Here is a 23,437-nt window from a genome sequence, read left to right as displayed (position 1 = left end):
TGTGCCTTTCAACTTCCTCTTTTTTTCTCATTTTAGAGAAGTTCCCTCTTTTAAAGTCAAAGGTAATTGTGTGAGATTTCCCAGTAACTTTCCCACTTACATATAAATTAAATTTGATGCCATTGTGATCACTATTGCCAACTGGCTCAACTACATCCACATCCCGCACTAAGTCACTGGCAGCACCACAGAGTATTAAATCCAGGATCGCCTCCCCTCTGGTTGGGTCTATGACCAACTGTTCGAGGGCACAGTCATTTCGGATGTCTAAAAATTTTATCTCTTTGGCTTGACTGGAGCATACATTTATCCAATCAATATGAGGGAAGTTGAAGTCTCCCATTATTACTACTTCATTACCTTTACATGCTTCCCTAATTTCATTCTCCATCTCAAGATCACCCTGAGCCATCTGGTCAGGGGGCCAATAGAACGTCCCCAGTACTAAATCTCCTTTGGGGCCTGGAATCGTCACCCATAAGGATTCTGTGGACGAGTCTGCCCTTTTTATGGTCTCTAGCTTATTAGACACTATGCCTTCCTTGATATACATAGCAACACCCCCTCCAATACGCCCTTCCCTGTCATTTCTATACAGTTTGTAACCAGGGATGACTGTATCCCACTGGTTCTCTCCCCTCCACAAAGTTTCTGTAATGTTCACTATATCTATGTTTTCCCTTAAAACCATGCACTCTAACTCCGCCATTTTTTCTTGGAGGCTTCTAGCATTAGCATAGAAACACCTCCATACTGTTTCTCTCTTTCGACTTGCCTGGCATGTGCACCCAGAACCACAAAATGTGCATCTGCAAGAGGGTTGCCCCTAGAACAACAATGAACTGGTACAAACCGAAATACATGCAATTTATTCAGAAGCTACTCTATTTAGCCACTGGAATGCTGTGAGACATTGGCATGGAGCAAGGATGCAAGAAGCAGAAATAGAAATGGATGTTGCACAATTCCTCTTCAGAAAGATCTTGAGCAATAAGTAGCACTTTCCTCCTTATATGGGACAGTGCCCCAAAATTGGTTGTACAAAAACTTGTGCAAGCAAAAACACAAGGAGGTATACAAGGCTCGACTTAGCATGAGTGGCTACTATTTTATTTATTTATCAATTTATATTCCACCCTTTATCCCCAGACTTAAGGCTGGGCTCAGGGCGGCTGACATTATCAAAACGACATACAATATAACAAAACCATAATACAATAAATAAGTCCTTTTCTTGAGTTTCTGTTTGTGCAAGAGCTCTACTGTGGAAATTTGTACTGGATCCAACCCATTAGGTTGTGGAAACCTACCGATTTATCTCAGTCCAGAGGAAGAAGAAGAGTTGGTTTTTATACCCCACTTTTCTCTACCTTTAAGGAGTCTCAAAGGGCTTACAATCACCTTCCCTTACCCTTGAGAGGTAGCTGGAGCTGAGAGAGTTCTGAGAGAACAGTGACTAGCCCAAGGTCACCCAGCAGACTTCATGTGTAGGAGTGGGGAATCAAACCCAGATCACCAGATTAGAGTCCGCCATTCATGTGTAGGAGTGGGGAATCAACCCCCATTCACCAGATTAGAGTCCGCTGCTCTTAACCACTACACCATGCTTGCAAGCTGCTCAGAGGCTGTAGTAAGAGCCAATGTGGTGTAGTGTTTTGAATGCCACAGTAGGGTCTGGGAGACCCAGGTTCAGACCCCACAGTCTTACGGAAGCTCAGTGGGTGACCTTGGGCTAGTCACTCTCTTAGCCCATCCCACCACGCAAGACAGTTGTTGTAAGGATAAAACGGGGGAGAAGAGAATGCTGCTGTAAGCTATTTCAGGTTGCCATTGGGGAGAAAAGCAGGGTATAAATATCTAAATAAGAAAATAAAACCTTATCAGTCTCTGAAGCTCATACTCTAAAGCCCAAACTTCAGCAGTTGCAGAAAAGCTCTACAAAATCTTCTTCAGGCTCGCTTTTAGTGGCCAAGATTCAGTTCAAACAGATCTAGGAATTCTGTGCATAATGTAGTTTCGTTTACTAGATCTACTCTGAATTTTGCTATTTTTAGTTATTTCCAAGTAACACTTCTACTAGAAAAGACCCTCAAAATGAACAGGAACTCTTACCAGTAATTAACAAACAAAATTGTAAGAACTAGCAATAGGCAGTAGTAAAAAATTAAAGAGAAATGTAATCACAACACCAATTGTGGAAGGCACTCCACAACCAAGATGCCACCACACAGAAGGCCTTGCCCCCAGTCATCATCTGCTTGACCTCTACCAGCTGAGGCACCAATGATCTTAAACATGTGGAAGGAGATTATGGTCCCAGACCATCGGATCCTTTATAGGTCATAGAATCATAGAGTTTGAAGGGACCACCAGGGTCATCTAGCCCAACCCACTGCACAATGCAGGAAATTCACAACTACCTCCCCCCCACACCCCCAATGACCCATACTCCATGCCCAGAAGATGGCCAAGATCCCCTCCCTCTCATCATCAGCCTAACATCATAGAATCAGCATTGTGGACAGATGGCCATCTAGCCTCTGTTTAAAAACTTCCAGGGAAGGAGAGCTTACCACCTCCCGAGGAAGCCTGTTCCACCAAGGAACTGCTCTGTTAGAAAATTCTTCCTAATGTCTAGACGTAAACTCTTTTGATTTAATTTCAACCCGCTGGTTCTGGTCTGACCTTCTGGGGCAACAGAAAACAACTCGGCACAACTGGGTCAATACCATCACTTTCAATAGCACCAAAAATATTGGGGAGGGGGGGTAATAAAACCTCGGACTTTGGGCAGGATTGACATCTAAATATATTCCTACTTGATCTGAGAATCCGGCCTGGGATTCCTTTGCAGAACCAAAGTCCAGCCCTCATCCCAACCCTGCCATGGAACTTCGGCTGAAAGTTCCCTTTCTCCACAGCCTCAATTAGGCTGTCAGTTCCCTTCGGTTTACTGTCTCGCCCACAAGCCATCACAGTCTCCAATTAGGCTGTCAGTAGGAGACAGGAAAAGATGCTCTCAACAGATAAGTACCATATGCTTACCCAGCAATAGCCACTCCGTCACAAGAATGTACATCACACAGAACTTTCCCAAGTTCATACTGCAGCTGGTTCACAGCACCAATGCGATTCTGCAGAGGAAGCCAGAGCAGCACGGTTAGTTCAGTAATCCATCCATTTTATTAAATCATTCCAAATATTTCTAACCGTACCCTTCTACCAAGATGACTTCCATGCAAAAGTAAATCAGTGGCTCAGTAAAAATTTTGTTTCGTTTGGCATTCCCTCAATGATCCCTCCTTCCTAACCAATGTTTTAGTTGCTTTTTAAAATATTTTGCATGTATTTTAAAAATTGTTTTAATGATATGTGTTAGGGAGGCTGATTTCAATCGTTTTAAAACGTGATTTTGTCATTTATGTTTTAAATGGTGAGTCGCTTGGTGGACCTTGAAGAGGCAGAAAGGTGGGATACAAATTTTGTAAATGAATAAAATAAAGCAGATTAAAATTAACAGTATAAATTAGGATGAGAAACAGCCAGCAGTTTCCTCCCAACAAAAGTCTCGGGGAACAGTCTGGCTTTCATCTGGTTGCTGAAATGGATGCAAAGAAAATACGGAGAAAGTGTTCTATGATCAAGATAATCCAACCTGAAACAGTCAGTTCCTGATAGTCACTCAGTTAGGTCCCAAAAGTAGGGGTACTGGGAACAGGAAGTCAGGTGATGATCTCAGTGCATGGGCAGGACCACCTTCACAGGTCTTGGGAGTTCTACTCCCTCCCCCCAACCAAAAAAGATGAGAAGTCCCACACAGCTAGCAAGAAATGTGAAAACATGAACATGGCAAAACACATGCATTATATCTATGATTGCTTCAGAAATGGGATTGGCTAGAGCTCCCTGTCGACACTGTGCGGCAAATGCAGGCCTACTGGTGTGTAAAACTAGCCGGGACTTCGTGGTTCTGAAAACCCAGTAGGAACGAACTTCACTTATGCCAGTTTGTGGTTCAGCCATTTACCTGATCCATCACCCCACAAACACAACGAGAGGAGGGCAATAATTCACCATTCGCACAGGCTTTCTACTTTACTCATTAATGCTGTAAAAACAATGACTGTTGCTCTCACTTCTTTGTACTCTACCAGATGATGTGGAGCATAGTGAAGCAACAGGTTAGAACAGCGTTTCTCAGCCTTTTTACCCTTGCGGAACCCTTGAAATAATATTCATGTTTCAGGGAACACCTACATATGATTAGCCTGTTCTTCACTATTTCTCCCGGAACCTCTAGTGATTTCTCGTGAAACCCTAGGGTTCCAGGGTACCCTGGTTGAGAATCGCTGGGTTAGAGTATGCAGGCAACTGTCTGCCGCGCCCTTATACAGCTGTGCTATTCATCAGCTGCCTGTTTACCAATGGCCAACAATTGCCTCCAAGAAGCTAACAAACCAACAGGAGTCTTCTAACATAACTCCCTACAGCTCCTTAGAGAACTGTATCTTCAGTCCTTTGTTAAGTTGGATCAGACCAAAAGTCCACCTTCTAAAAAAGCAGTTTTTCCTCAACAGCAGCCACCCAGATGCTCCCTGGAAGTCTACAAGAATGGCCTAAATGAAATGGCTCCCCTGTGCGGTTTGCTTCGCACCATTCAGACAGTATTTAGAGGTAATACTGCTTCTGAATCTGGAGGTTCCATTTCATCTCTATGTTCTCTCTGCACATACGATAAAGAGGCTGTTGGGAATTGGCGTCAGCATCTGAGCGTGGCCACCAGAATTAGAAGTAGCTCACCCCATGTAACTTTGAGGAAGAAGTGAGTGGTTGCGGTCAGAAGGTCTGCACGTTTTGCCAAGGTGGTCCCTGGTAACCAAGCATTTTTTGTGTAACCTGTGGATCAAAAGGTAATTGCTACACATTTCGCTTTAAGGTTATGGCTGGGGGAGAATTCTGCAAAGATACCTTCCAGTTGGTTCTTAAAGCCTGCTCCTTTGCACGGCATTCTTGGAGAGTCACTTTCCAGCAAGGAGAGTCAGAGACCTGATTGTCAAGCATGTAGCCTTCCTGTTGGCATAACCGGAACCAAAGGACTTGGTCTTCTGCAAGTACTTTCCAGGCTCTGCTCACCTAAAAGGAGAATAATAAATATCGTTGAGACAACATAATCACATTGCGCCAATCAATCTTCATTTGAACTTCCTGTGTTAATTTTTGCTACAGGATGAAATACCTGCAACCCCTCCCCTTCCAAACACGCATATCTTCTGTTGTATCAGGCACAAGAACAATAAGAGAATAATCAAAGGTGAATTCCAATTTAGACATTCTGCTCATCTCTTTCTCAGAACATTTAGCATATTTGTTTTTTTTGTTCTTTGTAGATAAATATAAAAACAGAATACAGAGAAAGAAGAAAAGGAAAAGAAAAATTAAAAACCGATAATTTGACTGCAGTTATAATTGCATTCATTACATCAGAAGACAAAAGTATAACAGATAATATTATAAGCAATAAATCATAAAACAGCATTAGTAGTTATAAGCACTATATGATATAATGATAATGAACAGTGATCATTCTGCTAATCTTCGCTTAAATCATAAGTATTCTGCATAATACTTATTAAAGATGATCTTAAAATTTAGCAATATTATAAAATGAATTGCAAAATATAATAGATAAAACCACTCGCAATAATAGTAATAATAGTTACATAATAATAATAATTGTTATATATTTCTAAAAATATTCCCCAAATTTTAAAAATTAGAGTTTTAATTCCTTTTTTGACACTTTTTCAATACAAAATGTCAAAGTGATTTTTAAAGAATAGTGTGAATAATATACTTTTAATTTGTCCTGGAATTCTTTCATTGGTTTTTTGTTCACATAATTTGTCAATTTTGCCATTATTGCATATTCTGGCAGTTTGCTTTCCCAGTCTTCTCTGGAAGGACACTCTTTTGCTTTCCATTTTGCTGCTAATATGACTATATAACATTTAGCATATCCATGACATCTTTTACCAGCGGACTTCACGCTGCGGTAGCAAAACCCGCCCAAGACACCAAACATCAAAGGAATCTTCTCTATTCCCTTCCACCAACCCTCCGTACTTATGCATAAAACTAGCAGCTCCCCATGGTCTCAGGCAGAGGTCTTTCACATCACCTACTTGCCTAGACCCTTTAACTGGAGATGCCAGGCATTGAACCTGGGACCTTCTGCATGCCAAGAATACTCTACCACTGAGCCACGGCCCCTGCAGATCAGGGCTCTAGCATTAAAGGAGACTGTAAAGTTCTACCTGCTTTCTTCATAACCAAATCAGCCTCAAAATATACGCAAGTGAGCCCTTAACGGTCAGCTCTACCAAGTAGCCAGCAAAGGTTTATTTGACGAAACCGATAAAACCCTCTTAGAAACAAGACTGATGCAAAAAGGAGAACAGGAGCACAGCACCTAACATGGGTATCTGTATGCTCATCCACTCAGAGCATTTTATATGCATTTTTTTGCTTCTGTAAATGTTATTTAAAAAAACTACAACCAAACTCAAGAATACTCTATGCTGTACAGATACCTAAACAAAACTAGCAGCATTGCAAAATAAGCAGTGCAAAAATTTATTCAAAAAGCCCAATACACTGACATACAATAAATGTATTAAATTCACTAAACATATATGCTACTATAACATTAGCACACAATGAATATACTATTACAGCAGTTGTTTAACAAATTTTTTCATGTATCCAATAAGGCAAACAAAGTTCATAGCGATGATCGCTACGAACTTTGTTTGCCTTATTGGATACATGAAGAAATTTGTTAAACAACTGCTGTAATAGTATATTCATTGTGTATTAAATGTTTTAGTAGCATATGTGTTTAGTGTATTTAGTACATCTATTGTATGTCAGTGATACAGTGGCATTTGTACTAGGCTTTTTGAACAGATTTTTGCACTGCTTATTTTGCAGTGTTGGTTTTGTTTATTTAAACAAAAAAACCAACTGTGATCGTAGTTCAGATTGCTGCATCAACGGAAAACCTCCCAAGCTTCCTCGGTACCAGCTCCTCAGTCTGATTTGCCAATCTAATGCCTCAAGCAGAGTAAAACTCCAGACACTTTCCTTGTGCGGCTTTGGCCACACTTGTACTTCTCGAGTTATGGCCCTGACGGTTCAGCAGGCGCGCCTGAAAAATCAGTCGGCAGCCTCTGCTAAACACTTGTTTTGGAGAGGGAAAGCACAGCGCCCTGAGGCTACAGGCCAAGTGCAACTGGAGGCAGGAAAAGCCCGCGGCCTCCCTTCATTCTGCCCCCAGAGCAAACCCTGGCGCGGCCTCAATACCCACCCGCTGTTAACTATGCCCCGGCCGCCTTTCCGTTCCCTCGCTCAAAATGCACTGTACCGTAGAGATAAGAATATAAAACCTCTCCTGAATCAGACCACAAGGTCCAGCATTCTGTTTCCAGCAGTGGCCAGCCGGATGCCACTTGGAAGCTCACCAACAGTCCTCCCCTGTTTGTCTCCAGCATCTGGAACTGAGCAGTGCCCTGCCTCTGAATATGGAACACAGATGCAGTCCTTCCAAAGTACAGAACACCACACAACCGTGGCCCCTTGAAGCAGACTGCATTATGGGTTGAGGTCCGGGAACAGGTTGGTAAGTGCTTACAGCATCGTAAGTATGCCTATTCCCAGGATCTACCCATAATGCATCTTGACTAATGAAGACAAGAATGCATGCTGTTTACTTGTTCCATGTAGCTGTGACTGGTGTGCCCATTTGAAATGTGCTCACTTGCAAGCAAATCTTGACAACTGGGAGGATTTCTGGTTCTGGTTGAGCTGAAAACAGCGTTGTACCAGTGCTCCGCTTCGCGGAGTATTTGTACTTTGTTTTTAGCTTCATTATCTTTTTGTTTTATTAACTTTATTTGTTAGTGCTTAAGCTGGCTGGCGTCCACACTATTAAGAGATTTAATAATAGACATTTGCTGCTCTGCCTCTTTAAAATTCTTTTACAGCAAGCTTGAGCAAACTTGACTTGACAACTGCAACCAAATTTAGTACAACAATAATGGTGCAGAGGGTTTCTCTGTACCTGTTCACACTTGCTTTTGCTTCCAGCTACTCTGCTCATGTGTAGACTAGGCCTGAATTATCCTTCAATTGCTATCATTTTAAAAAAGAGAGATGAATTTCAGTTATTCCCCCTCATCAGACTAGAGGCCAAACTGGGTTGGTCAGGTAAGCCAGAAAGATGTTTTTATCCAATTCTACATCTTATTTCAGCAGGGAACTTCTTAATGCTGCAAAAGTCTATTCACCATCATGGTGTAGTGGTTGAGAGTGGTGGTTTGGATCGGTGGACTCTAATCTGGAGAACTGGGTTTGATTCCCCACTCCTCCACATGAAGCCTGCTGGGTGACCTTGGGATAGTCACAGCTCTCTTAGAGCTCTCACAGCCCCCCTACCTCACAGGGTGTCTGTTGTGGGGAGAGGAAGGGAAGGTGATTGTAAGCTGGTTTGATTCTTCCTTAAGTGGTAGAGAAAGTCAGCATATAAAAACCAACTCTACTTCTACTACTAAATCCTTCTTCTAAATCCTTTTTTTTTTTTTTTACGTAGACACTGGCAGAGGCCAAGAGGCAGCTGCTTTACAGGATTCAACGCAGACCGTCACACATGAACACATGAAGCTGCCTTATACTGATTCAGACCCTTGGTCCATCAAAGCCAGTATTGTCTACTCAGACTGGCAGCAGCTCTCCAGTGTCTAAGGCAGAGGTCTTTCACATCACCTACTTGCCTGGTCCCTTTAACTGGAGATGCCAGGGATTGAACCTGGGACCTTCTGCATGTCAAGCAGATGCTCTACCATTGAGCCACAGCCCCTCCCCTTCCTCCACTCTCGGTTTTTTAGTTGGCGCAATGAGACCTTTGAACTAAACAGACAAGTAAATACAATGAAACTTTGCCAACTCTTCATAGTTATGAACCAGGGAGGGGCGGGTAAGGTGGTGGTGAAGAGATACATCCCAGACTTGCCAAGGTACAGAGCATCTATAGAAAAGTCGCCAAGATTGACTTAAAGCGGTTCTTTACAAATACATAATCCCCTGGATGTGTTTTAAAGAGGTTCCAAAAGGTTCTTTCGACATTCGTGATATTTTTTTAAAAATTATCCCACTGTGATTTTAATCAGATTACTTCTAGCCCTGTTGGCTTCCAAACACGGATTTTCCAAAAGAGGCTCTAAACCGAGACACACTCCACCACCCCCTCCCCTTAATGCACCAGAAACTGGCACAGCCGAGGCCAGTAAAAGCTCCACCGAGCGGGGCTCAGCTGCAAGGAACCGCTAATAAAAGCGACTCAAGCACTCTGCTTTACAGCACCACCGCGAGCAGCTCCATTAACACACACAGACAGACACATGCATGCACACATGCCATTTTGGCCTCGGCCCAAATTTACTGTCGCTGTGTGAGTTAAGCGTACAGGTGAGCAACTGAATGCCTAAAAGATTTCAAAGGCACCCTCCCTCCCCTAAAGGAGGAAGGGGAAGATGGCACCCATGGCTTTAGTTGTGCCGACAACAGACCGCTCGCCCTGTAGCTGAAGGCTAATGAAAGCTGGCTGAAATGCTCAAATGCACGCTCAGGGGGGAAAAAAGTCAACAGGAAGCGTTGTTATTTTTCAGGCGGCTACTTAATAAGCTTATTGATAGCAACGCTTATGGATAGCAAATCACATTTCTATACCGGCCAAACCCCAAGGAAGAAGAAGAAGAGCTGGCTTTTAGATGCCGACTTTCTCTACCACTTAAGGGAGAATCAAACCGGCTTACAATCACCTTCCCCTTCCCCTCCCCACAACAGACAAAGTGCAGGTGCCCCAACAGGTGCCCCAACAGACAAAGTGCAGGTGCCCCCTGGTCACTACCCAACTAACCTTAGAAGACAGGGGAATCCTGAGTAGGGCCTCTGACAAAGGCCCCAGAAAACAGGCAGATTTGTATTGGAGAAGGTACTTCCCCCCTCCCCCCCATACTCAAGTGCTGCATTCCCTAAATTAGTATACTACAGCACGGAGACATACCTCTGTGGCACAGAGATTTTGGTAGGGGCTGCCTTCATTCTTTAGATATCAAGATTGGGAAGCTGGAAGCAAACTCTTTTCATGCTTGGCCAGTAGGATAAATAGGATGCTGGGTAAAGTGAACCTTTTGGTCTGATACAGCAGGACGCTACATACTCATTATGATCATACATTAACTGTCCTACTGTTCATTAAAAGCAAGCAGTTAACAGCATTGCTGCAAGTTATGCTGGAAATTCACAACCAGATTGTCTGATATGTAAATCAAACTCAAAAAGCAATTGTATGTGTGTGGGGGGTTGGAGGGAGATATGAATCAGGACCACAGCTCTATAGAAGGGATTTTAACTCTCCCCCCTCATGTGTAATTTCCCCCAACTTTTAGACCCAAGTGGGGAAGAGGGGGAGAGGCCCAATGCTTTTTTCCCCTACCTCAAATATCAACTCGAGAGATTTTCCAATGGGAACCTTCATGTGAAGTGGGTGCAGGATTAATCCCCCTTCTGCAAAACTGAAGACCTGACTAACCACCCTCTTCCAGCAGCTTGAGGTACCTGATCCTGGATCCCCAGCACCATGGGTAATCCTGCCTTCAATAACCCATAAATGTGTGTAGTGAAGTGGTTAAGAGCAGTGGTTTGGAGCGGTGGAGTCTAATCTGGAGAACAGGGTTTGATTCCCCACTCCTCCACATTAGCGGCAGACTCTAATTCTGGTGAAATGGGTTGGTTCCTCCACTCCTACGCATGAAGCCAGCTGGGTGACCTTGGGCTAGTCACAGCTCTTTTAGAGCTCTCTCAGCCACACCTACCTCACAGGGTGTCTATTGTGGGGAGGGGAGGGGAAGGTTTGATTCTTCCTTAAGCGGTAGAGAAAGTCAGCATACAAAAAACAACTCCATACAAAAAACAACAAGTCGGCATACAAAACACAACTTCTTCCTTCTCCACAGCAAGAACTGTTTGAACTGCAGCATATACTGAATCCCAGGGGGACTGTGAATAGGCTCTGACGGCAGGGCATGAATGAAGTAAAATAAAAGAAATAGGGAAAAAGTCTACAAGTCAGTCTCAAGGCAGGGCTAACCCTGCTGGTTTATATGGCATGAGCGATCCTGCAATGTTTAAGCACTATAGAACTGTTCCCCTGACCCTTGCCCTGCTTCTTATAAAGTTACCAGAAAGCAAAATGGAACTGTAACAGGAGGGGTACCAACAGGGAATCAGGGTAAAGTTCTACTTCTCCAAGAGGTTTTGCATAGTGATTTCATCTCAAGCAGCTCCACAGTCAAGCTATTTTGCTGTCAGCCAGTCACCCATTTGGCAGCAAGACGTTAAGGAAACAGACTCCCTCTCTCTCCCTCTCTCAAGGCACTCACATCGCTCATGATGCCAGTTCCGCTAACTGGTGCAATTTCACCAACTCCCAAAGTGCTCCACCGCTAGTAATAATAACAGAAAAAACCCTCTTACAACAATAGCGTTGAAAAGAAATGGGGCATTCCATTTAACAGGTCTTCCTTCGTTCAAAATCGAAAGCACAAAGAAAAAAATGAAGAAAGGTCTTTATTTTTTTATTACCCCGCTTTTTTACTCGATCGCTCTAAAAAGCGGACTAAAAGCTTTGGCTATCCATCTGATTCAAAAAGCCTTGTAAAACCCTGGAACTTTGCTAAGATTTTTTGCTGCCTCAAAATATCAAGGGAAAGCTTCTGAAGATCCCTTTCAGAACCCCACATTTTGCCTCGTGTTAAACACAGGGGATAAAGCTGTTCCAAAAAATAAAGGAAGCATCACGATGAACTAACCAAGGTGTGAAAGGCACCCCAAAAGCACTGCTAGCCAGTACAGGGAATTCGTGAGTCTAAGCAATAAGCCATCCATGAGGAAATACAGCCCCTTCCCACATTAATGCAATATTAAATAGACCCCATCTTCTCAGAGGAACATAAATAACTGGCACCTCTAATTAACTCTCCATTCCTGCTTCCTCTTTTATCACAGATACACAGACAAGGTATATGAGATGCTTCCTATACAACCTTCAGTTAAAGAATCTCATGAAGTAGATGGGGGAAAACCTTTTCTTGCCAGAGACTCTGGAGAGCAGTTACCTGTCACAATGGACCAAACTAAGTTCTAAGGCCAATGGTCCAACTCAGTACAAGGTAGCATCATACATATGTTGAAACCCCACGTGCCAGGTCACCTTGGTGTCTAGATATTTCACTGTGACACTTACTGCACTTTCACACAGCCCAAATAATGCACTTTCAATCCACTCTCAATCCACTCTGAAGGTAGATTTTACTGTGTGAACTGGCAAAATCCACTTGCAAACGATTGTTAAGGTGCACTGAAAGTGGATTGAAAGTACATTATTTGGGCTGTGTGAAAGTGCCCTTAGTATTTTCAGCAGTTATTTTACTGTAGCATCTCTCAACAGTTCCCAGTGAAAGTACAAAGCATCCTCATCATGATCAAGGAAAGCATCTATTCCTAAGAGTTCAAGATACTAACAACTTTACAGACAAAAACATAAGCATACACAGGAAAATTGACATCAGGATCTTGCAGAACGTTTGTACCAATTACACAAAGACAACTCAGTTACACAATGACAACTCAGTACTGCACCAAACTTTCAACCTAACAACATACTTTACTTCAACTTTACGTATCCTTATTGTATGGAGTTTTCAGGAAGGACACCAGCTTGCTTACCTTTTTACTCATCTAGCACTATTCTCATGGACTCATGGAACATTTCATACCAGGTATAAGCTTAACAGCGTTAAGCTGGCTGGTCTGAGAAGAGACTGCCATTAGCCAACACATTTCCATCACCCTTAACACAATTCCATTCTCCTTCAATACAAAAGGAAAACTTGGGCTCCCCAGCCATCTAAGAGCCACAACTGCTCCAGTGGAACTGTCCCATGCCTTCTAACACCAGACCCTACACATCCTGCCACCTACAGTGAGAGAAGAACCCCCTCCCCAAGAATAATTCATACATATTTACTGGGAACTAAGACTCATTGAGAGAGCCCGGTGGCACAGAAAGGTAAGCTGTAGTACTGTAGTCAAAAGCTCTGCTCACAACCCGAGTTCAATCCTGACAGAAGTTGGTTTCAGGTAGCCAGCTCAAGGTTGACTTAGCCTTCCATCCTTCTGAGATTGGTAAAATGAGTGTAAAGGGTGTAAAGGGTAGATGAGTGGGGAAAGCAATGGCAAATCACTCCATAAAATCACAGTCTGCCTAGTAAACGTCGTGATGTGACATCATCCCATGGGTCAGTAACGGTACAGGGGACTTCCTCTACCTTTTAAAGGCCCACTGACTTCAATGTAACCTACTTCCAAGCTGCAGGAAGAGCCAAGCGAAGCTTACCTGAGCACACCTTCCAAGTTCCGTCCGACCAAGGAACCAAAAGATTTTTAATGCCAGTTCATAAGGCAGCTGAACATCAAAGAAAGGAACTTCATTTATTTCGTTCTGAAAAGAAGCAAGAAGGGAAACCGAGATGGTCAGACTTCTGGTGATGGAGGTTAGCAGCGTAATATTTGACATATTTCACATTCCATCTCATCCTGCCCTGAGGATAAAACACAAGATCCTACATTTCACCCCCCGGGCTGTTAAAAAGCCAGCACACAGCAAATATGAATAAAATATTAAGAAGTTGGCTGATCCATCAAGCACAAGGCTGTGTTTGAATGTATACCTGAGATCTATGAATTATAAAGTACGTGTCATAAACATGCCTTCATAAATAAGGTTCCCTTACCTAGGGTGATGGCAGCGTGGAGAGGTCAGGCAGAGAAATGTTTAGCTTCCCTCATCCGTGCTCACCTTTTGTTGTAAAAGCTAGACCCCACCCATGGTGCAAGAACCAAACAGAAACAAAAACGAATGTGGCCACGCCTCATCACTTTTCATTTGGCCATAAGACCCAAAAACAAGGAAAGTCCATTTGAGAATATGAGACTAAAACAGGTGACTAAGTAATTGCCTTCCCTATAGATAATGTGACTGGAAATAACACCATCCTCCCCATCCTATAAAGGGCCATAAATCAGAACACCCAAAGTGTACAAGAGGGAGAGAACCTTTAACATGAGAGGCGGCCCTCTCTAGCTCTGTTTAGGACCCTTGAGCGGCACAAGATCTGCCGCCAGACCACAGAACGCATCAACAAAACGAAGAAAGCAGTCTTGTTAAACCAACCCCAGCTTTTCTTGAACATCTGATGGACAGGATCCAAAACACAAACACCGCCAACCACTCCTTGGAGACACACATTTACACGCCACTGCACTAATGGAGCCTCTCATTCTGTAAATGGATTAATTTACAGCCATCAGAAATTTAATCTGTGTCTTTTTTTAAAAAATAGTGTCATTAACTAGGGAGAAGAGTAACAAGCTTTTCCTAAACTGCATAAATTAGAGCTTTAGATAGACAGGGGCCACAACAGAAATGTGTACCACGATTTTTAAAAAACTCCTTCAGATAATTACAAAGATTATTTTTAATCTACTTCATTTATAAAATGCATTGGCCTTTTAACTGAAGGTTTCGCCAAACTGAAGCAGAATCATGCAGGAAAGGTACTTGGGGCTTGTTCATCTTCTACATGAATTTTACTTTCAAATGAACATTATCGCATGTAAACTTGCCATAAATCTGTTCTCATGATCAAGGATACTGGAAGACAGATACCTGCATTTATGGGGATTATTGCCAGCCATATCCACAGCAGCAGGATAGCACTTCCTGACTGTCCACATGAGTATGCCTGACGAAGGCTGATTAATCGCATGGAGGAAAATAACAGTGTGACCCAGCCTCCAGGCACACACTATTTCTTAACAATGCTATTATATTCCTCACCTTTCAACAGTGTGGTATACTGGGTAGAGTGTCAGACTAAGATGTGGGAGATCTTTCAACCCCACCCCACCCCCACTCTGCCATGGATGCTTGCAGTCTTAGGCCAGTCACACACTCTCAGCCTAACCTACCTCACAGGATTGTTGTGGGGATAAAATGTAAGATGCTTTAGGTCCCCACTGGGGGAAAAGGTGGGGTATAGATGAAGTAAAAAATAAATAAAAAAAGGAACTGGAACAATGTCCAAATACTCAACAAAACAGTTAAAGCCCATTGTTCTAAAACTACAAAGATACAAAGATTGGCAGAGACTGAGCAAAATAATCAGAATCAATAGAAATAATAGATGAATTGGAAAAACAACAACAGAGAAAGCATAAATATTTCCATTAGAACTAAGGGTCCTGAAAAAGTATAGTTTCATAGACGTAGTAAAATATCACTAAGGAAGAGACAAATCTTCTTGGGCACCATAGCCTTGGTGCCACCTACCAAACGTTAGATCACATACAGTGAAGGCCTCCAAGGACAACCTTTTACATTCAACCTTATCAAACCTACGGAGCAGCCTTAACATAGCAACCAAAGAGTTCAATAACAACTAGAGGCAAGAGAGTTACCCAATGGCTGATATGGGCAGCCTATTCCTGAAGGGGGGGGTAGATCCGTGGTGGCTGGAAGCAGCGCAGCTGTGCTGCCTCCTCAGAGGCTTCCCGGCTGTCGAAGAGGAATTTTAATTCTTTTAAAAAGTCAGAAAGGAGGACAATGCCCCATCGCCTTCAACAGGGTTATGCCACCAAAAAGGTGGCGCAGCAACGCCGCTGCGAGAGGGGGCATTCCCAGGGCCAAAGGGGTTAGGAGCTGCCTAAAGGCAGCTCCACCACCACCCCATTCCCTTCTGTGAATTCCCTGCTGACATGGCTGCACTGGCAGTGGGGGCTGGCACAGCTCTGCAGCTCCCCGGAACCAGTGTTTTTGCCCCCAGGCTGGCATAAATGCCTATTATCCAGGGATAAATGGGCACTTACACCCGTGCAGGGTCACATTGGCTCCTAAGGAGCTTCGCCCCCCCTTTCAGGAATGCAGCCTAAGAATATGTGCTATTGCAAAATGGGTGCTTAGATTGGAACACAGCTGATGAAAGGGTTGTGAAATGAATGTATTAAGATAATGACCAAACCCATTTTGCAAAAGAGTTCTTTGCTGACTTATTCACTTACTGGAACTACTTTAACCCAAAGGGAAAGTATTTCTACCCCAGGATCTTGGGTACCAAAGTTTCAAATGCAATTCAGTTTATGCTCTTTGAAGGAATTAAACAGTCTTCAAAAATAGCCACTACAGGTGTTCAACTAATATAGCAAACCTACCGTTGTGGACAGTACCTGTGTTTAATTTGTATATTTTGGGGTTTGGCATAGAGATTACCTATGGCAATTCACTATTAGATAAGTGAAGGCTGGAGAGGGGTAACATAAAAGTTTTTCAAACTTTTTTCCTCCTCCTGAGGACTTTTTTTTTTTGGCCTATGTCTCCCTAGTTTTATTGTGACAGTATGATACTGCTTCTGATCAAATAACCATTCACTTTTGTGGACTACAAAATTTGTTTTATTTTTTCAACTTTTATTCCCCCCCCCCTTCTCAGATATGACAAAAGTTAAGCTACACGTGCTAAGGTAGAACTGGGTACAACAGTTTGCAGCCCTCTCTCTCTCTCTAGTATTGCACATACTTACAATTCTGCTTATAGAAAACAAGAGGCATTTATACTCAAACCCCCTAAATATGCCAAGCAGTACAATACAATGTGTTAACATGAGTTATACATTGTATATTTTATGTTGTTACTGCAGTAGATATGTTCAGGTTGACAAGTAGTATGTGCTGCATACATTTTAATTTTTCCCAAAATCTCAATTCAACCGCCCCAACTCAATTTTCACCCTGTGGCTTCAAAATTTCGACTTCTTTACATCTTTATCCTTTCCTCACTGTGAAGTAGGTTGCCAACCCTGTAAGCTTCATGGCCTGGTCTCTGGGCACCATCATTTTAAATGCATTACCTGTGCAATCCTAAGAACAGTTATGCTCTTGGTGTCGCATTGTGTAACTTAGTGTGCATGCATTTCAATGGATTTAGAAAAGTGTAACTGCTTAGGGGAAGGGCCACAGCTCAGTGGTACAGCATCTGTTTGGCATGTAGAAGGTCCCAAATTCAGTCCCTGGCACTTCCAGTTAAAAGGGTCAGGTAGGAGGTGCTGTGAAAGACCTCTGCTTGAGACCTTGGAGAGCTGCTGCTAGTCTGACCATATGATACTGACCATATGATACTGACCTTGATGGACCAATGGTCTTATTCAGATATACACATACCTGTTTAATTGGTTACTAGCATTTAACTGAGAGACCCAGGTTTGAATCCTCACTCTACCATGGAACCTTGCTAAGTGACCATGGGCTTATCATGCACACTCTGTCTACACTACCTCAAAGGGTTGTTGTGAAGATAAAAGGAAGGAGAGGATAACAATATAAGCCAATCTGCATCCCCACTGGGGAGAAAAGTTTCAAATGCAGCAAATAAAAATAATAAAAATATAGACCGCATTTCCTAGAGCTCAAAGCAGCTTACATAAAGTTATAATTTAAAAGATTACTAAAATGTTTAAAAATAGATCAATAAAGCCATCAGCAACCAGAGATTACTTCCAACTTTTTTTGATTGTAACATCACTCAATCCTAAAACCAATTGCCCACATATCCAGCAATGTATCAGTCAAGGATGGCTCTCCAGAAAGATGTCTTACACCCTTATTTAACTGAAGGAGGTGTTCCAAAGTAAACAGCTATCACAGATAAGGCTCTGTTTCCTTGCTCCTAGAGACCTTTGCCATTCCAAACTCACCAGCAGAGGCTAAGAGCATAAGAAATGCCCTGCTGGACCAGGCCAGTGGTTAATCTTTGTTTGACACCCTGTTTCACACAATGGCCAACCTATTGCCTTAGAGTGCCAACAGACTGAGCATAAAGGCCTTTCTTCTAATGCTCCCTTCTAGCACTAGCATTCAGAAGCTGACGCCTCTGGATGTGGAGGTTCCCTCTAATCATCATGGATAATATCCACTGATGGATCTCTCCATCATAACCTGCCCAAAACCCTTTTAAAAGCAAAATATATAGTGTTGTAGATAACAGTGTAAAACAGAAACTGACAACACCAGTCTAAATAATCTAAACAGTTTATAAAAAGTCTTTTTATAATCTGCTTAGATTCTTTAGCCCGGTGTTGTCAGCTTCTATTGTACAAAACCCTTTTAAAGCCAACGATACAAATGCACTGGCAAGAAGATCTGCAGCCATGAGGAAAGAAGGAGAAAAAACACTTTTCAAATGTTGTAAGCCAGTCTGAGCTACTCATGACACAAAGTAGGCTATGACTCAGAGGTCATTTTTGATACATGCCACCACTGCAGCAAGACTGGTTAATGAAATGGAAAACATCTGAGACACCAGATAAGACCGTCTGGATAGACAAAATGATGGAACTGGCTGAAATGGCAAAATTAACTGCATTAATAAATCAAAAAGAAAATACTGAATTTTTGGGAGAATGGGAGGCATGGACAACATATTGTGTAACTGAATTTAAATTGGGAAATATTAAGGGATATGAACTGATCTAATTCAAATTGTTTGAAGTAATTAAACTATCAAAGTTAAAAATGTAATGTAGGATTGACAGATGTGGTTTAGTATAATGAATTAGAACTGAATACAAAGAGAGAAACATGGATATTAAATGGACTGAGTAGGGGAGAGGGGAAGTTAATTATATATATTTGCTTAGAGATAAGATAGAAACCGTTTATATTATGTATTTTGTGAACTGAAAAATACTTAAGATTGTAAACCAATTTGAAAATAATAAAAACTTTTTTAAAAAAAATAATGACACAAAGTAGGCTGCAGATCTCAAACATTAGGTTGTGCAAAATATTGTCGAAGGCTTTCACGGTCAGAGTTCATTGGTTCTTGTAGGGCTGTGTAACCGTCGTCTTGGTATTTTCTTTCCTGACATTTCGCCAACAGCTGTGGCAGGCATCTTCAGAGGAGGAATAAGGCTTGGCTTCCTGTCTTGAAAACCTCCAGACTAACGAAGACTACAGTCAACAAGAGCCATGCAGATTAGCTTTGGATTTCACACATTAACAGATCACTTCAGGATACAATGGTTCCATATTAACATACCACACCCTCATTAGCACATTATCTTGATACTTACAGGACAATGGTTAGCACATTACCTTTGATACTTTTTGCAGGACAATGATTCAGCTCAAACCCAACCCCTTTCTGACTATATATTACTCTTCCTACACAGTTGACACTGAGAGACACTGTCCTTCAGTGTGACTCCTCCGAAGATGCCTGCCAGCTGCTGGCGAAGCGTCAGGAAAGAAAATACCAAGACCACGGTCACATAGCCCGGGTAACCTACAAGAACCAATTAGGCCGTGCTTCCTTGTCTGATTTCAACAGGCACACTGCGTTTCTGCACTTGACCGAGCGGGCGCCACTCCTGGAGAAGCTAACCTGTCTGACTCTTAAGCTCCGTGAAAGGCTTGGCTATTTTTCACTCTAGCCGCCGCACAAAATTATTCCGCTGGATTCTTGTGGGTTATCCGGGCTGTGTAACCGTGGTCTTGGTATTTTCTTTCCTGACGTTTCGCCAGCAGCTGTGGCAGGCATCTTCAGAGGAGTAACCACATTAATAGGGTTCCATATTAACATACCACACCCTCATTAGCACATTATCTTGATACTTACAGGACAATGATTAGCACATTACCTTTGATACTTTTTGCAGGACAATGATTCAGCTCAAACCCAACCCCTTTCTGACTATATATTACTCTTCCTACACACTTGACACGGAGAGACACCGCCCTTCAGTGTTACTCCTCCGAAGATGCCTGCCGCAGCTGCTGGCGAAACGTCAGGAAAGAAAATACCAAGACCACAGTCACACAGCCCGGATAACCTACAAGAACCGACGAACTCTGACCGTGAAAGCCTTCGACAATATTTCGCTGGAATTTATTCTACTTCTTCCATTGGAAAGACAAGACTCGATGAGGGTTGAGGGGAAAGGCAGCAAGGTTTGGGACTAAGGAGGGTCCCACCCCACCTCTTTCCCATACCAAGTCCCGGATGAGCTGCCCCAGGAAGTCTTCCTTCCCTTCTCCGGGGGTGTCATGGGTGCAGCCGGGGCCAGGCGCGGGATGCGGCCCAGGGACCAGCGCGCTGGGGCTACAGGGGCGCACGCAAGGCCCCGCGACCGGCTCTCCACGAGGGATCCCCCCAAAGCCGCCCCACCCCTGCACGGGCTCCGGGGCTGCTGCCCCTTCGGGCTCCGGCTGCGGCCGCCGCCTCTTCCTCCCCGGGCGGGCATCGCTGCCGCTCCTCCGGCTCCGAGACAATTCCGCTCTCCAACGGCGACGGAAGGCCTCCAGCTCCGCCGCTCCCTCCACCATGGCAACGCCGACAAAACCCGGATGGACGGAGCCGGCCGCTTCCGGCTCGCGGTCCGGACGAGATTGAGCTCCGGAACGGAAACCGCGGGCGCCGCTCTAGGGTTCCGCCGCTGCGAGGAGGCCAGCGAGACGACGCCCGCCTCAGCCAATCGGCGAGGCCGAATCGCAGAGGCGCCTGCGGAGGTTCAGAACTTGCCAATAATGTCTAAGTCGGAATATTATTATAATGGACTGGATACATAAAATGTTGGCACTAGCAGAAATGGCTAAACTTACAGCGTTAGTAAATCAAAAGGAATGCTAGGAAAAGGCGAGGGCAGCAGGAGAAGAGGAAGACCCAACAAGAGATGGACTGACTCAATAAAGCAGTGGTTCCCAACCTTTTTTTGACCAGGGACCACTAGGGCTTTTTTGTTCGGTGCAGGGACCCCAAGGTTCAAAATAAAAACTCCGATAATTTGAAAATAAACTTTAATCATAACTGTTTGTTAAACATTAAACTTAGAATAATATTTGAATATTATTTGAATTAATAATATTTGAATTATATATTTGAATTATCTGTGGACCCCCAGGGGTCTGTGAGAACTAAATTAAGGTCCGCGAAACAAAGTTATAAACCCATAATAAATTAATACTTTCAATTAAAAGTTCTCTATTATAATTGAAAGTATTAATTTATTATGGGTTTATAACTTTATTTCGCGGACCTTAATTTAGTTCTCGCAGACCCCTGGGGGTCCACGGACCCCCGCTTGGGAACCAGTGCAATAAAGGAAGCCACAACCTTCAATTTGCAAGACATGAGCAAGGCTGTCAAAGACAGGACATTTTGGAGGACATTGATTCATAGGGTCGCCATGAGTCAGAAGCAACTTGACAGCACTTAACACACACACACAAATCAAAAGGAGAATACAGAATTTGTGGGAGAATGGGAGGCGTGGACAATATATTGCCAAAATGAATTTAAATTGGGAAGTATTGAAGGTTATGTTTTGTTCTAATTCAATTGATTAAGGTAGAAACATTATTAAGATTAATGATTTAGATTTTAAGAATTGTGATCCGATTTATATATGAAGTATTGTATTGAATTAGAAATTAAATGCAAAGGTGACAATAAAGTTATCAAAAAGATAGAGGAGGAGAGAGGGGAAGTCAACGTAAATATATGAATTAATTAGTTATATAGACTAGAGAAATATTGTTTATATCATATAATTATCTTAATGAATGATGAAAACTACTGTAATAAAAAACAATAAAAAATGTTATTAAAAAAAGGAAATTGTTATTGTTATGAGAGCCAGCATGGTGTCGTGGTTAAGAACGGTGGAGTCTGATCTGGAGAACCGAGTTTGATACCCCACTCCTCCACATGAGCGGCGGACGCTAATCTGGTGAACTTGATTTGTTTCCCCTCTCTTACACTGGAAAGAGTAAGAGTCACTAGAAAAGACCGTCATGCTAGGAAAAAGTAGAAAAGAGCAAGAGTCCAGTAGCATCTTAAAGACTAACAAAAATATTTTCTGGCAGGGTATGAGCTTTCGTGAGCCACAGCTCACTTCTTCAGATACTTCTTCAGATGCTAGGAAAAGTTGAGGGCAGCAGGAAAAGAGGAATACCCAACAAGAGTTCGATTGACTCAATAAAGGAAGCCACATCCTTCAATTTGCAAGATCTGAACAAGGCTGTCAAAGATAGGACATTTTGGAGGACTTTCATTCATAGGGTCGCCATGAGTCGGAAGCGACTTGACGGCACTTAACACACACACACTCTTACACACAAAGCCAGCTGGATGACCTTGGGCAAGTCACAGCTCTGTCAGAGCTCTCTCAGCCCCACCTACCTCCCAGGGTGTCTGTTGTGGGGAGGGGAAGGGAAGGTGATTGTAAGCCGGTATGATTCTCCCTTAAGTGGTAGAGATAGTCGGGATATAAAAACCAACTCTTCTTCTTCTCATCACTGTTAAGTGAGGATCGTGATGATGGTAGTTGTTTTGTTATTAATAATAATTTATTTGCTGCTAATGTGTAAGAATGTGCCACTGGCCACCAAGATCAATTAATGCTATTGTATTCCCTATTATTATGTATGGATGTGAAAGCTGGACATTGAAGAAAGCTGATAGGAAGAAAGTAGACTCCTTTGAAATGTGGTGTTGGAGGAGAGTGTTACGGATACCGTGGACTGCCAAAAAAATCGGTTATAGATCAAATCAAGCCTGAACTGACCCTAGAAGCTAAAATGACTAAACTAAGGCTGTCGTATTTTGGTCACATTATGAGAAGACAGTAGTCACTGGAAAAGACAGTCATGCTAGGAAAAGTTGAGGGCAGCAGGAAAAGAGGTAGACCCAACAAGAGATGGATTGACTCAATCATGGAAGCCGCGGCCATCAGCTTGCAAGATCTGAGCAAGGCTGTCAAAGTTAGGACATTTTGGAGGACACTGATTCATAGAGTCGCCATGAGTTGGAAGCGACTTGACGGCACTTAACACACATACAATATGGCAGTTCAAAGACTACTTTTCTAATAAAAGTGAAAAAAGGTGGTTGTTTTTGCCACAACTGACTTACAATGCATTAGGATTGCCAACCTCCAGGTGGAGCCTGGAGTTCTGGAAGTACAACTAGGGTTGCTAACTTCCAGGTAGTAGGTGGAGATCTCCTGCTATTATATCTGATCTCCAGCCGATCAAGATCAGTTCACCTGGACCAAAAGGACCGCTTTGGCAATTGGACTCTATGGCATTGAAGTCTCTCCCCAAACCCTGCCCTCCTCAGGCTCCGCCCCAAAAATCTCCAGGTATTTCTCAATCCGGAGTTGGCAACCCTAATTACAACTGATCTCCAGACTACAGAGATTAGTTCCCC

The 23,437-nt window shown here is 42.9% G+C and overlaps 1 protein-coding gene and 1 non-coding gene across 2 annotated transcripts in view; both read right to left on the bottom strand.

The window, feature by feature from the left end:
* The window catches only part of FBXW8 (F-box and WD repeat domain containing 8), a 102,146-nt gene extending 81,593 nt beyond the window's left edge, over positions 1–20,553 (bottom strand). The window contains exons 1-4 of the mRNA XM_056859593.1: positions 20,221–20,553; positions 13,514–13,618; positions 4,969–5,133; positions 3,046–3,134 (exon numbers count right to left, since the gene is read on the bottom strand). Of these exons, the coding sequence (XP_056715571.1) occupies positions 3,046–3,134; positions 4,969–5,133; positions 13,514–13,618; positions 20,221–20,553 (692 nt within the window). The remainder of the gene's footprint in view (positions 1–3,045; positions 3,135–4,968; positions 5,134–13,513; positions 13,619–20,220) is intronic.
* On the bottom strand, positions 8,843–8,914 carry TRNAV-GAC (transfer RNA valine (anticodon GAC)). The gene has a single exon. It is a non-coding gene; the product is annotated as a tRNA-Val (tRNA).
* Positions 20,554–23,437: the final 2,884 nt, after the last annotated feature.

Source organism: Euleptes europaea, chromosome 13 (assembly GCF_029931775.1).
Source record: "Euleptes europaea isolate rEulEur1 chromosome 13, rEulEur1.hap1, whole genome shotgun sequence".
Classification (NCBI taxonomy): Eukaryota; Metazoa; Chordata; class Lepidosauria; order Squamata; family Sphaerodactylidae; genus Euleptes; species Euleptes europaea.
The sequence above is the reverse complement of the archived record's forward strand: the minus strand, read 5'-3'. Positions and strand labels throughout refer to the sequence as shown.